At 51.6% G+C, this 14,981-nt stretch overlaps 3 protein-coding genes across 3 annotated transcripts; 1 reads left to right on the forward strand and 2 right to left on the reverse strand.

Moving 5' to 3' along the window:
- Nucleotides 1-1,813: 1,813 nt before the first annotated feature.
- LOC138111120 (mas-related G-protein coupled receptor member H-like) lies at nucleotides 1,814-4,025 on the reverse strand. Its single transcript, XM_069016345.1, is given in 3 exon segments — nucleotides 1,814-1,974; nucleotides 1,976-2,946; nucleotides 3,733-4,025. Coding segments are annotated over 2 exon segments (924 nt in total). The 5' UTR covers nucleotides 2,837-2,946; nucleotides 3,733-4,025; the 3' UTR covers nucleotides 1,814-1,911.
- Nucleotides 4,026-8,714: 4,689 nt separating this feature from the next.
- On the reverse strand, nucleotides 8,715-9,719 carry LOC138111122 (mas-related G-protein coupled receptor member H-like). Its single transcript, XM_069016346.1, has one exon. The coding sequence runs from the start codon at nucleotides 9,702-9,704 to the stop codon at nucleotides 8,715-8,717; it is 990 nt and encodes a 329-aa protein (XP_068872447.1). The 5' UTR covers nucleotides 9,705-9,719.
- A 2,005-nt stretch (nucleotides 9,720-11,724) lies between these two features.
- Nucleotides 11,725-12,723, forward strand: LOC138111123 (mas-related G-protein coupled receptor member H-like). The gene has a single exon (XM_069016347.1). It carries the CDS (start codon nucleotides 11,740-11,742, stop codon nucleotides 12,721-12,723), a length of 984 nt encoding a protein of 327 aa, XP_068872448.1. The 5' UTR covers nucleotides 11,725-11,739.
- The last annotated feature ends 2,258 nt before the right edge of the window (nucleotides 12,724-14,981 follow it).

A 14,981-nucleotide genomic window follows, 5' to 3' on the forward strand; every position in this document is an offset into this window, starting at 1 on the left:
GTTCATGGAAGGATCATGATCCACCTGCACTTGCCTTGGGAGACGCTCCCTGGCTGAGTTGTTTTTTCCTGGACCAGAGGTTGTACCTCGGAAAGTTTCTCCTTTCCAATGGACAGGAAAATGGGAGACAGGGAGAGAAAAACCCTTCCAGATGTGGGAGTTGCTCTGCTCTGTTCATTATTACCAACTCTGTTAATAAATGCTTTTTAAGATGTTTCACCTCCCGTGTGTCTCCAAAGCCTGACTCACCCCCCACGGCTTTCCCTCTCACTTCCTGGTGGCAATTGAATTTCCAACCCAGACTGGCAGGGAGTCTGAATTGTTTATTCAAAGGAGTGAGTTGGTTTATGCACTTTTCTAAGGCACAGTATTTCCTTTGTTGGTGTGACCTATCCCGTGCTGCCACATCAGGAACACACTTCATAGGGCTCTGCAGCATGACACCTCCTCCTCCCAGGGCCCGGTGGAGACAAGCCTCTCTGTGCCACCATGGGCTCCTTTGTTCTGCCATGTGCCTCTGCAGGCAGGTTTTACAGCTCACAACCCAATTCTCTCTTACAATTCCCCATAACTTCCCTTTCCAGAACCTGTGGAACGTTGGTTTCCCCTGGATTTGAGGCTGTGGGAAAAGGAGGGACAACTTCCCCCCGAGGAAGAGATGGGGCTGCTGCCCAGCTCTCTCCCAGGAGGGATGAGGAGCTCTTGGCACTGTCAGCATCATCCCAACCACGGCAGGCAGCAGCCTTAGGAAGGGCTCTGCTATGAGACAGGAACCTGCCCTCCTCAGACAAGGCAGGGGCTTTAGAGTGGGAAAAAAGAAGGAAAGGAGCCATTCTGGACACTGTTCACCAGGGACAGGCTCTGCAGCAAAGCCCAGGTATTATTCATTCACCACATTCTGGGGTCAGGGTTCCCACGTTGGAATGAAACAAAAGCAATAAATGCCAATTTCATGTAGGGGTGGTACCAAAATGGCAAAGATCAGCACAGCCTGGATTGTGGCTGGAGCTGCTGTGCAGAGTCGCTGTTCAGCTCCTCCTGAGGGTGGCCAGGTTCAGGATGGAGGTGCTGAAGGGCTTCCTTCGACATGGATGCTGGGCAACCAGAGGACGGCCCCGTTGTGCAGGACAGCAGCACAACCCCCTAATTTCTGTGCAATCCAATGGTCCAAGCTCCTGGTGAGGTCAATTTCCATATTTCCAGCGGGTTTTGGTCACAGGCACAAGAGTTCAGTGGAGTTCACCTCTGACCCTGCTCTTTCCTCAGAATGATTTAATTCTGGAATTAAGGGATGTGACAATTCCCACTCCAAGAGGAAGGGAATGTTGCTGTCCCTGCCCAGCTCTGCAGCCCTACCTGGTGTCTCTTCCCATCACCGGGAATGCAGGGCCGGCTCTGCCGGCCAGAAGGGGAAGGATGCTCCGTGCCACTCCGAGCCCTCTCCTGCCATCCAGAGGCAGCAGCCCCGCAGAGATTTGGGGAATCACCGCTGCCCCGTGCTGGGTGTGTCCCCAGGGCTTAACCTGTCCCACCCTCTCCGGGAAAGAGATCCCTCAAAACGCCATGAAACTCATCTGCTGAGCCAAAGGAAACGGAGTTTATTCCCTGGGGCCCAGAGGCAGTGAGGGTCATTCCATGGGGAACAGAGCCAGGGAACAGGACTGAGCCCGGCTGCACTGCTTGGAGCCACGTGGAGGCGGGAGGGAGGAGGAAATCCATGCTCCAGTGTGCTCCCTGCAGAGCATCCCTCCCACATTGCCCGTGGCACTGCCCCTGCTCCCTTCTCCTGCAGGAATACAGGCTGGGGGGGGGGGGGGGGGAGTGGTGATCCCGTGGAAATTTATTGATCAGGTGGCTCAAGGAATCCCTCAGTCACTGTCCCGGGGTCGTTCAGCAGCACAGGGGAAGGGATCAACAGGCTGGCACCACCGTGTCCCTGTTGGTATCCCTGCTGCGGGCAGTTTTGTCTTTCTGTTTCCTCAAAGACCCTCTGGAGCGAGAGCCGGAGGGACCCCACGGAGCAGGGGCTCCAGCACCTCCCTGCCAGGAAGTAGATGAAGGGTTTGATGGTGCTGTGGATGCAGGCGAGCAGGTAAAAAAACTGGGAGGACACGTAACCAAGGTGCTGCAGGAAATTCCAGAGGCTGAGGAGGAGAGTGAAGAGCACAAGGAGGAAGATAACGATGTCGAACCTCTTGGGTTGCTGCTGCTGGGAGCCACGCTTGGCTTTAACGATGTCGATTGTGCGGGTGATGACCAAGGGTGCAGCAAAGAGGAGCAGGACAACGGCGAACGTGGAGGTGAGAGCCACCTGGCAGTGCTCCTGCTGGTGTGATGGGCACAGGAATGTCACTGTGGGAATGGCAATGCTGACAGCTAAGTAGGCCAAGCATTGAGCCCCCCACAGCACCCACATCATGCGATTGGAAAGGTCACAGCGGCAGCAGAGCTTGCAGAGCTTTTTCATGTCCTTTTTGGCGCTGATGGCTGTCAGCCAGATGAGCGCCCAGTAGCAGGAGATCACTGACACCTGGTAAAGGAATCTCAGGTACATCAGGGGCAGGATAGGAGAGCAGGACACGTCCTCCAGCAGGAAGAGCAGGGCAGAAGGGAGCACAAGGAGGAGGAAGATGAAGTCGATGACAGCCAGGACAAAGATGCAGGCAGTATGCCGTTTCCGTCTGAGGAGGCAGAGCACAGCCCCATTCCCGGCCAGCCCACAGAGGCAGATGAGCAGTGTCACACTCTGTATGGCCACATCGGTGACATCTGTCTCACATGGATCATCTCCTTCGGTGGGTGAGGCAGAAGGTGGGAACACGGAGCTCAGCTCCATGGATGGACGCTGGGCAGGCGCTGGGATGTGGCCCCGGCTGTGCTCAGAGTGGATGGGCAGTCAGTGCTTGGAGAATCCAGGGATGGACCAAGCGGCTCCTCAGCAGCTCCCTGCAGCGGGAAGGGTTCGGTGGAGAGAAGTGAGATGTGCAGGGGAGGAGGGCGGTGGGAATGGTGGGGTGGGAGAGGGAGGTGGGAGGGTTGGGCTGTGCAGCAGAGGATTGGTAAATAAAACTGAGAATAAACATTTTCAGTTCCCTGATGTTGCTGAAAGACCTACTAATCAAAAAGACAGAAAGATTTAAATGTGTGCATACACAGGGCAATAAATGAGGCTGGAGCCAGTGGGGAAACAGATCTGGCAGCCTGCAGTGGTTCTGGGGCAGTTCTGTAACAAGAAGCAACAGTGTCCCCCCAGAAAAATAGTTCCAGGCAAGGTCACCTTTAATACTGAAGCATGCAGTGAATATGCCCAGCAGAGACCCCTTTTAATGAACCTGCAGGACCATCAAAAGACTTCCAGGAGGAGGTGGATGCCTGGAAATTACTTCTAGGAAAGTGATTTTTGTGTATTAGGTAAGAAACAGATTTGAATGCCCCTGTGTGTTTATAGTGGATAAAACCCATGCTGTAAAGTCTCCCCCCACACACACAGAACAAGGAGAGATCTTCCTGTGTGTCCTGCACAGGTAAAGAATTCCTGCTTCCTCCCGCTTCCCATAGTGTTAGAAAGTTTATTCTGGCCCCTTTTGGTATCAAGATGCAGAATGGAAGAGCAGGGCAGAGCAGGGAGGAGCTGGGGAGGGCACTGCGGTCACCAGGAGAGGGTGGCAGGCACAGAGCAGCTGCAGGAGGAGAGGAAGGTGGGGCAGGGAGGAAGGAGAACATTGCACTGACCTGTTCAGTGTGGGGCAGCAGCAGGCACAGGGGCTCTGTCCCGATCAGCGGCGCTTCCTGGCACCCCTTGCTCCTTTGGGATCCACATCCTAAAGCGGCTCCTCGCAGGTCAGGAACACGAAGGAGAAAGTGCCCAGATGACCAGGAGGTGCCCACTGCTGTCCCACCAGCTCCTCTCCGTGCCCTGTCCCTTGTGTTGCTTCTCAAGGCTCGGTGGGGTCATAGGGCAGTCGGAAATGCTTTTACAACTTTGGCTACGTCAGAGCTCCACTGCCTTGGAATTACTGGGTTTTTTTTTTCCTCTAGGAAGTGCCTTGAGGAAGAAAAGTCCATTTTGTGATTGGCTCCTCGTTTTCTCCTGATCAGAAACGTTTGTTCCCTGCAAGATGTCCCATTCTCCAATTGCCATCCCTGTCCTGACAGGTTTCTACCATTTCTCCTTTTACTTCCCTGAAGGGCCGTGTTCCCTCCAGCAGCAGAGGGATGCTGGTGGTGCTGGTGGCGCTGCAATGCTGGCAGTGCTGGCAGTGCCTGTTGAGGCAGCTGGGTGCTTGTCAGAAGCACCTCCCATTCCGGGAAGAGCTCCGGGATCATTGCAAAGACCTCCCCCGGGTCTCATAAAAGCACAGGTTAGCCAAGAATTCCCATTTTTGTCATTCTGCTGCAGGCTCACACAGTTCAAGGGAAGGACAGCAATCAGCTGCTTGCAGCCAGGTTATCAGCACTGAGAGCCCACCTTAATTACTGCCAATACCCTTAATGATTCAATGAGAGCACAGATTTGGGGGTGCTGTGATCCCCTTTGCAGCCCTTCAGCAGAGCTCATCCTGCTTCTCCTCACTCTTGGGAGCACTTGTGGTTGTTTTTACCTGACCCCACCCCTCTGGGTACCATGTGCCAGGACCTCTCCAGCCTCACAGGGAAGGATTTCTCCCTCATATCCAATCTGAACCCACCCTCTTGCAGTGGGAAGCCATTTCCCCTTGTTGTCCTGTCACTCCAGGCCCTTGTCCAAAGTCCCTCTGCACCTCTCCTGGAGCCCCTTTAGCTCATGGATCATCAAGTATTTGCCCTTGGAAGGGTTGGCATGGTGAGGAGTTGTGAGATTCCATAGTTGGGGGCACAAACAGGGTGTCAGCAAGGAGGAGAGGTGACAGCTCTGGTCCCAGGGTCCCCACGCACAGCAGCTTCCAGCAGGAGCATCCCAGCTCCCAGGCACATGTCATCCTGAGTAGGAATCCCCTCACTGCAGCTTTCTAGGAATTCCATGGAATTCTCTGTACGCTGCTGTCTGACTCCCCAGGGAGTGTAGATGACTCAGATGAAACCTCAGACTTCCTAAGGGTTGTAGCCAAGAGAGCAGCATTGATTCACCTCCTTTCAGAAAAAATGACATTCCTGAAATCCCAAATCACCCCTCTGCTGTGTGCCTGCGCTCCAGCTCACGCACAGAATTTACTGTTGCATGAATTCTCCTGGAAACTGCGTGGTGAAGGGCAAGTACCACTGAAATTGTGGTATACAAGTGGCAAAAGTAGCTTTGAACCAGAAGTCAAAGTTCAGCAGCACATTTGTAGTGCAGGGTCCTAAGGATCCAGCCCAGGAATGAGAGGGGGCAAGTTCAAGCAGTTCAAAGAGAGGATTTTGGGATTGGGGTTGCTTTAAAACAGAAGAGGAAGCTGGCACAGAGACAAACTGCTTTTCCCATAGGTCTCGTTGCTGAGGCTCTCTCCTGTTCCTCATCTCCTGGACAAAGGCAAGAGCAGATGAGAACCAGAGCCCTGATCCCATCAAAGGCTCTGGAATCGTTCCCTGTTTGTGAAAGCCCTGGAGAACACGAGCCAGCACGGAGAACAGGGGGCTGTGGAAGGACCTGGGACAGACCCCACGCCAGACACCGCTCGGGCTCACCCGCTGGGCTTCGCTCCCCTTTCCCAAGTGATCATTCCAGGGAACCTCTTGGAGATCCCGAGCCAGGGAGAGCAGCTGCAGTGTGTGAGGTGATGTGAAGCCACAGCGTGTCTGCTCCACTGGGATTGTCCAGGCTGAGTGAGGAAACAGAGGAAACAAGGTCAGACTCTTCTCTTTCAGCTTAATCAGTGCCCCCTCATGGGGATGCAACCTGGCCATCCATGTTTGTTCAGGGAATCGCTGTCTGTAGGGTATTAAGAGCTATAAATCTTGTGGGGAAAGGGGGGAATATTGAAACGAGCATCCTGCTGAAGGAATCCAGCAGCTCAGTGATCTCAGCTGACACCTGAGAATCCAGGTCCGGTCCATCCCAAAGCCACTTGCTCTATGACATCTCCACAGGCAATCCTTCCCTTCTCCAGTTGTTTTCCTCCTCCAGCTCTGTCCAAAGCCAGCAAGGAGGTATCTCCCCAGCTTTTGTGCCAGGCACTCCAGACCAGTGTCCCACATCCTCCTTGCCATCTGTCCTGTCCCTCGGCTCTCCCTGTGCTGCTCCACATGGAAGCTGGGCGTGGGAAAAGATGGGAAGAGCCACGTGTGGGGGTCAGCAGCATTGCTAAGGTGTCTCTGTCACCCTTCCAGCTGTGTGAGGGGAAGGGGAAGCAGCAGAGGTGTCCCAATGAGCCCATTGTCCCCTGGCACGGAGAGAGCCAGCCCTGCCTGCTGGAGCCAGCCCGGTGGGAAGGCATCCAGCGGGAGCTGGAATGAGGGCAGCACTACAACTGCACCGACTGTGACAGCAGCCACTGGAGCAAAGTCCCTGTGACGCTGCTCCTGTGCCTGTGTGGAATGGTGGGAACGGGGCTGGGCTCTGGCTCCTCGGCTTCCGCCCCCGCAGGGACCCCATCACCATCCGCGTGCCCAGCCTGGCCATCGCTGACTTCACTTCCCTGCTCTTCATCACCATCGCCCTGGGGATATTTCCTGTCCCAGAGAGCTTCTGCCACCAGCTGGGCTCACGGGGTGTGACAGCTGGGCTGAACGTCACCATCCTCTTGGCTTTCACTCCAGAGGGCTTTTGAGGATGTGCCAGAGCCCCAGAACAGGGACAACACGGTGGAATCCTCGTTAGTGGAATCATCATAAAAGAGAAGCATAAAATATCCTGAGTTGGAAGGGACCCACAAGGACCATCGAGTTCAGCTCCTGGCCCTGCACAGGACATCCCAACAATCCCACCCTGTGCCTGACAGCGCTGTCCAAATGCTCCTCGAGCTCTGTCAGGCTGGTGCTGTGTCCAGCAGGGGAACTCCTGCCCGGGCTGGATTCTGGATGATCGGCGGAATCATCATGGAACGGTTTGGGTTGGAAGGAACCTTAGAGATCATCTCATTCCAACCCTGCAGCCATGGGCAGGGACACCCAGGAAGCCTTTTGCTTTGAAACCTTTGCTTGGAGTCTTTCCCACTCAACAGGCCTGCGCTCCCTCTGTCTCAGAAGTGAGCTTCCCTACCCTGAGGAATATTAAAATGGAGTCCCTAAGGCTCAGAGCTTTTCCCAGTGGGTTTTCTTGGGGTCTTTGATCAAAAAGAGCGTGCAGGTGGATCAGAAGTCTCGGCACAGCAGTGCAGAACAATTCCTGGGCCATTCCTGTCCATCTCCAGCAGGTCCTGACATGTGGGAAGACCCTGTGGAGGCTTCACAATGAGCTTTGTTGCCCGGGTGAGTGGGCAGGTGTTTGGGATGGTCCCTGGGAGGCTTTCCCCAAAATGCACACCGAGTTTGGGGCTGTGTGCAATCTTGTGAGTTGGAGAGGGATGGTCTTCAGTGATCCTTCCAACCCAAACCATTCTAAGATTCCACGGAAAATGGGAAGCTCAGGTAGGGACTGGCCTGGGTGACACTGGAGACAAGGAAGGTGCTTGGAAGTCGAAAAAGTTCTTGGAAGGATCATGACCCACCTGCACTTGCCTTGGGAGATGCTCCCTGGCTGAGTTGTTTTTTCCTGGACCAGAGGTTGTACCTTGGAAAGTTTCTCCTTTTCAGTGAACAGGAAAATGGGAGACAGGGAGAGAAAAACCCTCCCAGATGTGGGAGTTGCTCTGCTCTGTTCATTATTACCAACTCTGTTAATAAATGCTTTTTAAGATGTTTTACCTCCCGTGTGTCTCCAAAGCCTGACTCACCCCCCATGGCTTTCCCTCTCACTTCCTGGTGGCAATTGAATTTCCAACCCAGACTGGCAGGGAGTCTGAATTGTTTATTCAAAGGAGTGAGTTGGTTTATGCACTTTTCTAAGGCACAGTATTTCCTTTGTTGGTGTGACCTATCCCGTGCTGCCACATCAGGAACACACTTCATAGGGCTCTGCAGCATGACACCTCCTCCTCCCAGGGCCCGGTGGAGACAAGCCTCTCTGTGCCACCATGGGCTCCTTTGTTCTGCCATGTGCCTCTGCAGGCAGGTTTTACAGCTCACAACCCAATTCTCTCTTACAATTCCCCATAACTTCCCTTTCCAGAACCAGTGGAACATTGGTTTCCCCTGGATTTGAGGCCGTGGGAAAAGGAGGGACAACTTCCCCCCGAGGAAGAGATGGGGCTGCTGCCCAGCTCTCTCCCAGGAGGGATGAGGAGCTCTTGGCACTGTCAGCATCATCCCAACCACGGCAGGCAGCAGCCTTAGGAAGGGCTCTGCTATGAGACAGGTATCTGCCCTCCTCAGACAAGGCAGGGGCTTTAGAGTGGGGAAAAAGAAGGAAAGGAGCCATTCTGGACACTGTTCACCAGGGACAGGCTCTGCAGCAAAGACCAGGTATTGTTTATTCAGCAAATTTTGGGGTCAGAGTTACCATGATAGAAGGTAACAAAAGAAATAAATCCAAATCGGATTTAGGGGTGGTAACAAAATGAAAAAGATCAGCACATCAGAGTTTATACCCTGGGGCCGAGGCACTGAGGGTCATTCCATGGGGAGTAAAGGAACAGGACTGAGCTCAGAGCCATGTGCCCCCATACTTCTGGCTGTCTTTAAGTTGCCCCATCTCTCAGTGCCAAATGTCCAGCAGTGTCTCACAGAGCTGTCACCTCCTCCACAGTGTCCCCAGGGCCGTGGCTGCCCTCGTCACTCCCTGTTTTCTCCTCAAACACCCTCCGCAGAGCGACTTTGACCGAGCGCTGGAAGCGGCGCCGCCGCCAGCTCCCCACCAGCACGTAAATCACCGGGTTGAGGCTGCAGTTCAGCAATGCCAGCAGGAAAGAGGGGTCTTCTGGGAATAAATCACCAGAATCAGGAAGATTGAGGAAAACCTCCACGCAGAAAGGGATGCCAAAGGCAAAGAAGAGCAGCACGTTGAGCAGGATGGCAACAAAGAGCTTCCCTGGGTGTCTCCTCCGCGAGCCACAGCGCAGCTTGAGGAATAGGAACAAATTGGAAACCAGCATCGTGAGGGAAAAAACCACGGAAATGGTGAGGGCTACACCTGCAAGGATGGTCTCAGAGTCTTCAGTATAGGTGAAAGTGATGTAGAGGGAGGAAACAAAAACGCTGGCGAGAGCCCAGAGGGCCCCGCTGACGACGCCCGAGAGGTGCCGGGGGCGGTGGCAGCGGTACCAGATGGGGCAGAGGACGGAGACGCAGCGCTCCATGCTGAGGGCTGCCAGCAGCCCCAGGCTGCTCAGGTCAAACAGGTGGCACGGGAAGCCAAGGACAAACACAAAATGCCTATAGTGATGAATAAAATGAAACAAAGACGTGCAAAATGCTGCTAAGGTCAGAAAAGCCAATATAAGCAGGAGAAACAGGAGGAGCAGGGAAAAGTCGGCAACAGCCAGATTTAGGATGTAGATGGTGAAAGGGCTCTGCTTCGTGTGGAAGCCCAGGAACCACACAACCACCCCATTCCCTGCCAGCCCACAGAGGGAAATCCCCAGGCACACACTGGCAAAGGCAATCAGCGTGTAGGGAAAGCTCGAGCATTGGGCTGAGACATATTCCTCCAAGTCCACAAATCCATAAACTATATCATTCAGGGTGAGGTTTGTTGTGCTGTTCTCCTCCATGGTGAATGATCCTGCTGCCAGTGGCTGCCTTCTCCTTTTCCCACCACTTCCTAGGAGAGATGGGGAACCACAGGGAAATAAGGGCCATCAGCATTCCCAGCACTTCCCATCTGTCCACACAGCCCCACGCCAGCCCCAGGAAGAGCCCCCACCCCTGCAGTGCCCAGGACAGGCTCCCATGCCTCCAGCCCTGACCCTGGACAGGAGGCATCTCCCACCACTCCATCCCTGGATTCCTACCTCCAGCAGGAACAGCTCTGTCACAGGAGCCCCAGGAGAAAGGATCTGGGGGTGCTGCTGGAACCACTGGCTGTGCTTTATCCTCGGCCCTCGTGCCTGGGGTGCAGCCCTTGGCCCAGAGATCACATCCCATGGTCAGAGCCTCCCCTCACAATCTCCCCACATCGGTGACAGCTTCCCCTCATGTGTCCCAGGGACAGAGATCTTGTCAGGATGAGGTGGCCACGTCACCGCCTTCCTCTATCCCTGCCACTCTCCAGTGTCATCCCACTATGCAAGGGGCTTCTGGCTTTCACTGTGTGTCTGTGTGTACCAGGTGGTCCATCCATCAATGCAGAGGGGGATATAAATCATTCCCAGGAATGGAGGATGGCAGAGGGGTGAGAGAGATGAGCCAGAGTTTCTCACTTTAGGAGTGAGAAATCACTGATGTGCAGACATGCAACAGCACGAGTTGCTCTGTGCCTCTAGTGACATGTAACTGGTGCTCAAAGACTTCTCCCAACTTCCTTCTGAGAGACACTTCTAGGAGTTGCACCTTCCTCCATCTCTCTCTCATGGATGGACCCTGAGCCTAAGTTCTCTCCTTGTTTCAAGTTTTCCTCTAGCTCCAAATCCTGCAGCTCCAGGCTGGACACCCTGGAAAGCCCACAAATGTTGTGCATTAACATGCATTGGTCATGGGGATGACAAGCACAGGATATAACTCCAAAGGAGAGAGAAAACACATGAAAGAGGGGCAGAAAATAAGCAATAAAATGCCAGTCCACGTGCTGTGAAAGGCTGAGGTTGTGTGGCAGGAACTGCTTGGAGATAAGAGCGCTTTGGCAGCACCATGTACCCCACAAACCTAATCTCAGAGGAGACACTTGCCTGGCAAGGGTGATTAGGCTGATGACTGGGATTAGATGGGATGGGATTAGAGGCAGTGGGCAAAGCCCTCGTGCAGTCCTGTGTCTGGGCACTGGTGATTTCCCACAGCAAGTGCACACAAGGACTGTGCTCGTCCCCATGGCTGCTGCTCAGGGGCTCTGTTGCCCTCCGATGAGGGCGGGAATTTCTCAGGGGTTCAGAAAAACCTGTAATAGATGAATGGACCGTACAGGGCTACCCCTTCCATGGACAGGCTCTGCCCTCACCAGAGGAGGGTTTTGGCCCAGGATTCCCAGCACCTGAAGGGACATAATATTATCTGTCCTCACATTTTCATTGGTTCAGATCCAGTAAATGATGTTTAAAATTCTAAAGTCTGAGTGCCTGCATTAATGGGATCATAACAGATCAGCAGCCCCTCATGAAGAACTGGGGGGAGGAGAGGAAGGTGGTGACGTGGCCACCTCATCCTGACAAGATCTCTGTCCCTGGGACACATGAGGGGAAGCTGTACCGATGTGGGGAGATTGTGAGGGGAGGCTCTGACCATGGGATGTGATCTCTGGGCCAAGGGCTGCACCCCAGGCACGAGAGCTGAGGCTGAAGCACAGCCAGTGGTTCCAGCAGCCACCCCCAGATCCTTTCTCCTGGGGCTCCTGTGACAGAGCTGTTCCTGCTGGAGGTAGGAATCCAGGGATGGAGTGGTGGGAGATGCCTCCTGTCCAGGGTCAGGGCTGGAGGCATGGGAGCCTGTCCTGGGCACTGCAGGGGTGGGGGCTCTTCCTGGGGCTGACGTGGGGCTGTGTGGACAGATGGGAAGTGCTGGGAATGCTGATGGCCCTTATTTCCCTGTGGTTCCCCATCTCTCCTAGGAAGTGGTGGGAAAAGAAGAAGGCAGCCACTGGCAGCAGGATCATTCACCATGGAGGAGAACAGCACAACAAACCTCACCCTGAATGATATAGTTTATGGATTTGTGGACTTGGAGGAATATGTCTCAGCCCAATGCTCGAGCTTTCCCTACACGCTGATTGCCTTTGCCAGTGTGTGCCTGGGGATTTCCCTCTGTGGGCTGGCAGGGAATGGGGTGGTTGTGTGGTTCCTGGGCTTCCACACGAAGCAGAGCCCTTTCACCATCTACATCCTAAATCTGGCTGTTGCCGACTTCTCCCTGCTCCTCCTGTTTCTCCTGCTTATATTGGCTTTTCTGACCTTAGCAGCATTTTGCACGTCTTTGTTTCATCTTGCTCCTCTCTACGTAGATTTTGTGTTTGCAGTGGAACTCCTGTGCCACCTGTTTGACCTGAGCAGCCTGGGGCTGCTGGCAGCCCTCAGCGTGGAGCGCTGTGTCTCCGTCCTCTGCCCCATCTGGTACCGCTGCCACCGCCCCCGGCACCTCTCGGGCATCGTCAGCGGGGCCCTCTGGGCTCTCGCCGGGGTGTTGGTGTCTTCCCTCTACCTCACTTTTGCTGAAGACTCTGAGACCGTCCTTGCAGGTGTAGTCCTTGTGATTTCCCTGATTTTGTCCTTCGTGATGGTGGTTTCCAATTTGTTCCTGTTTCACAAGCTGCACTGCAGCTCCCGGAGGCGGAAGCCAGGGAAGCTCTTTGTTGCCATCCTGCTCAACGTGCTGCTCTTCTTCGCCTTTGGCATCTCTTCCTGCATGGAGGTTTTCCTCAATCTTCCTGATTCCAGTGAGTTATTCCCAGAATACACCTCTTTCCTGCTGGCATTGCTGGACTGCAGCCTCAACCCGGTGATTTACGTGCTGGTGGGGAGCTGGCGGCGGCGCCGCTTCCAGCGCTCGGTCAAAGTCGCTCTGCGGAGGGTGTTTGAGGAGAAAACGGGGAGTGACGAGGGCAGCCACGGCCCTGGGGACACTGTGGAGGAGGTGACAGCTCTGTGAGACACTGCTGGACATGTGGCACTGAGAGATGGGGCACCTTAGAGACAGCCACATCTGTCTCTGTGGGGACAAGGGCATTCCAAGCAGTGTAGCCAGGCTCAGTCCCGTTCCCCAGCTGTACTCCCCATGAAACAACCCTCATTGCCCCATCCATAGGGAATAAACTCTGTTGATGAAGCAAAGATTGCAGAAATGGGCAGAGCAAGGGGTGCTAGGTTGGTGGTGGTGGGATTCAGGGTATAGGGAATAAGAGACGGGGGAAGATTACAATTTGGGGAAAAGAAAGAGGAAAAAAAAGAGAGAGAAAGAGACAGAAAGGGGAAAAGGGAGAAAGAAAGAAAGAAAGAAAGAAAGAAAGAAAGAAAGAAAGAAAGAAAGAAAGAAAGAAAGAAAGAAAGAAAGAAAGAAAGAAAGAAAGAAAGAAAGAAAGAAAGAAAGAAAGAAAGAAAGAAAGAAAGAGAAAAAGAAAGAAAGAAAGAAAGAAAGAAAGAAAGAAAGAAAGAAAGAAAGAAAGAAAGAAAGAAAGAAAGAAAGAAAGAAAGAGAAAGAAAGAAAGAAAGAAAGGAAAGAAAGAAAGGAAAGAAAGAAAGAAAAAGATACAAGAAAGAAAAAAGGAAACTTGCAAGAGAATGAATCTGAGAGAAAGAGAGCAAGCAAGAATGAAAGAAAATAAGAAAGGAAGGGAGAAAGTAAAAAATAACAATTGAGAATGACAAAGGATTTCCTTGGACGGGACAGATGAAGAAGGATATCCCTAGTGTGCTAAATCCCCCATGAATAGTTGGGTCAGTCACACAGGGGCTGGTCCTGCTCCCTCTGGAATCATCGGAGGAAGTGTTATTCACCTAAGCACAGCAGTGATATGCCAAAACCCACTTGGAATTAGCTGTTATGAAATAAACTTGGCTTTTCTGTCCTTTTTCAGTAGACACTGACTGGAAGGTTCTTCCTGTGCCTTAAATAAAATAAAAAAAATTATTTACCTGAGTTTATATTCTGTGTGTTTTTATCAGCTGATAAATAAAATAATAATGATTATGATAATGATAATGATTTAAAAAATAATAATGATAGTAAGATAGAATTTTTATCCATTTGAAAAATAACAACAACAAAAAAGAGACTTCTGGTTTTTTTAACAATACAGAAATGTTTTGTTTGTCCCAATGATAAAGTCATCTGAGATATCAAAAAGAGAACATTTTGAACATGAACCTGTGAGGTTTTTCAAAGAAAATTATCCATATTGCCTTTTTCTAACAATTTTGGTTAAAAGAATAAATGTTAGGTAGTCTGATAGCACAAATAATCCCATTTTGCCCCTCAAATTTGGATTTGGTTTAGAGAAGAATTTATTGCAAATCATGGTATTTATTTACCTTGTTCTGTTTCCTGTATTTCCCCCCCCCATCCTTCAATGTATTTCTATTGGTAAAGGAGATTTAAAAGCCTTGGATTTTGATCTGCCCTTTTAAAGGAAGAAACAACAACCCAATGCATGCTGTAGTTAAATGCAGAGACTCTGCCAAGGGCCGGAGGAAATTAAAATAACATACAAGAATATAATAATATAAAATAATGATCTCCAGTCATGTGTTTCTTTGAAATAGAAGAAAAGGGAGGATGAAACTCAGTGAATAAATTTTTAAAGCAAGTTGGAAGGAGTCCAAGCAGCCCTTTTCTGCTCTGCAGTGTGGAAACATCCCTGGTTCAGAGAAGAAATGGACTTGGAGGATGTGAATCCTTTCATTCCTTGAAATACTCACATTAGGAAGCCCAGAACGGCTCTGTGAGCCACAAAAGGCTGTGTGTGTGCTCAGACATGGGAATTCTGAATTAAGAGGCATAAATGGACTCTCCTTCCTGGAATTTCATGTCTGCTTCCAACAGGAGGCTCGTTGGTACCAATTCATTTTCAGAGATGTGAGTGAAAAGCAACACAGAGAATTTATGAGTTTACAAATGACCAGAATTTATCCCAAGCAGGATTTCTTTGATGAAATTCAGACACTGTGATAAACAGCTACTTGTCTTTCTCGGGTAGTGAAATGTAAGAAATGTCATGTATCAGAATATGTTAGGAAATGGTATGTGCAAATATGTTAGGAATAACTTTGCTATGCAGATATTAACTAGTTGACATTATAACTGAGGTTAAAATTGTAAGATGCTTGAGTTATAAGATACCAATATAATCTGAATCATGACTTTCTATACCAATATAACCTGAATCATAACTTTTTATACCCATATAATTT

The sequence above is a fragment of the Aphelocoma coerulescens genome, chromosome 5 (genome assembly GCF_041296385.1).
Source record: "Aphelocoma coerulescens isolate FSJ_1873_10779 chromosome 5, UR_Acoe_1.0, whole genome shotgun sequence".
NCBI lineage: Eukaryota > Metazoa > Chordata > Aves > Passeriformes > Corvidae > Aphelocoma > Aphelocoma coerulescens.

Excerpts from the sequence above, each read along its gene's own strand:
- LOC138111122 (XM_069016346.1), bottom strand. The coding sequence starts at position 9,704 with ATGGAGGAGAACAGCACAACAAACCTCACCCTGAATGATATAGTTTAT.
- LOC138111123 (XM_069016347.1), top strand. The coding sequence starts at position 11,740 with ATGGAGGAGAACAGCACAACAAACCTCACCCTGAATGATATAGTTTAT.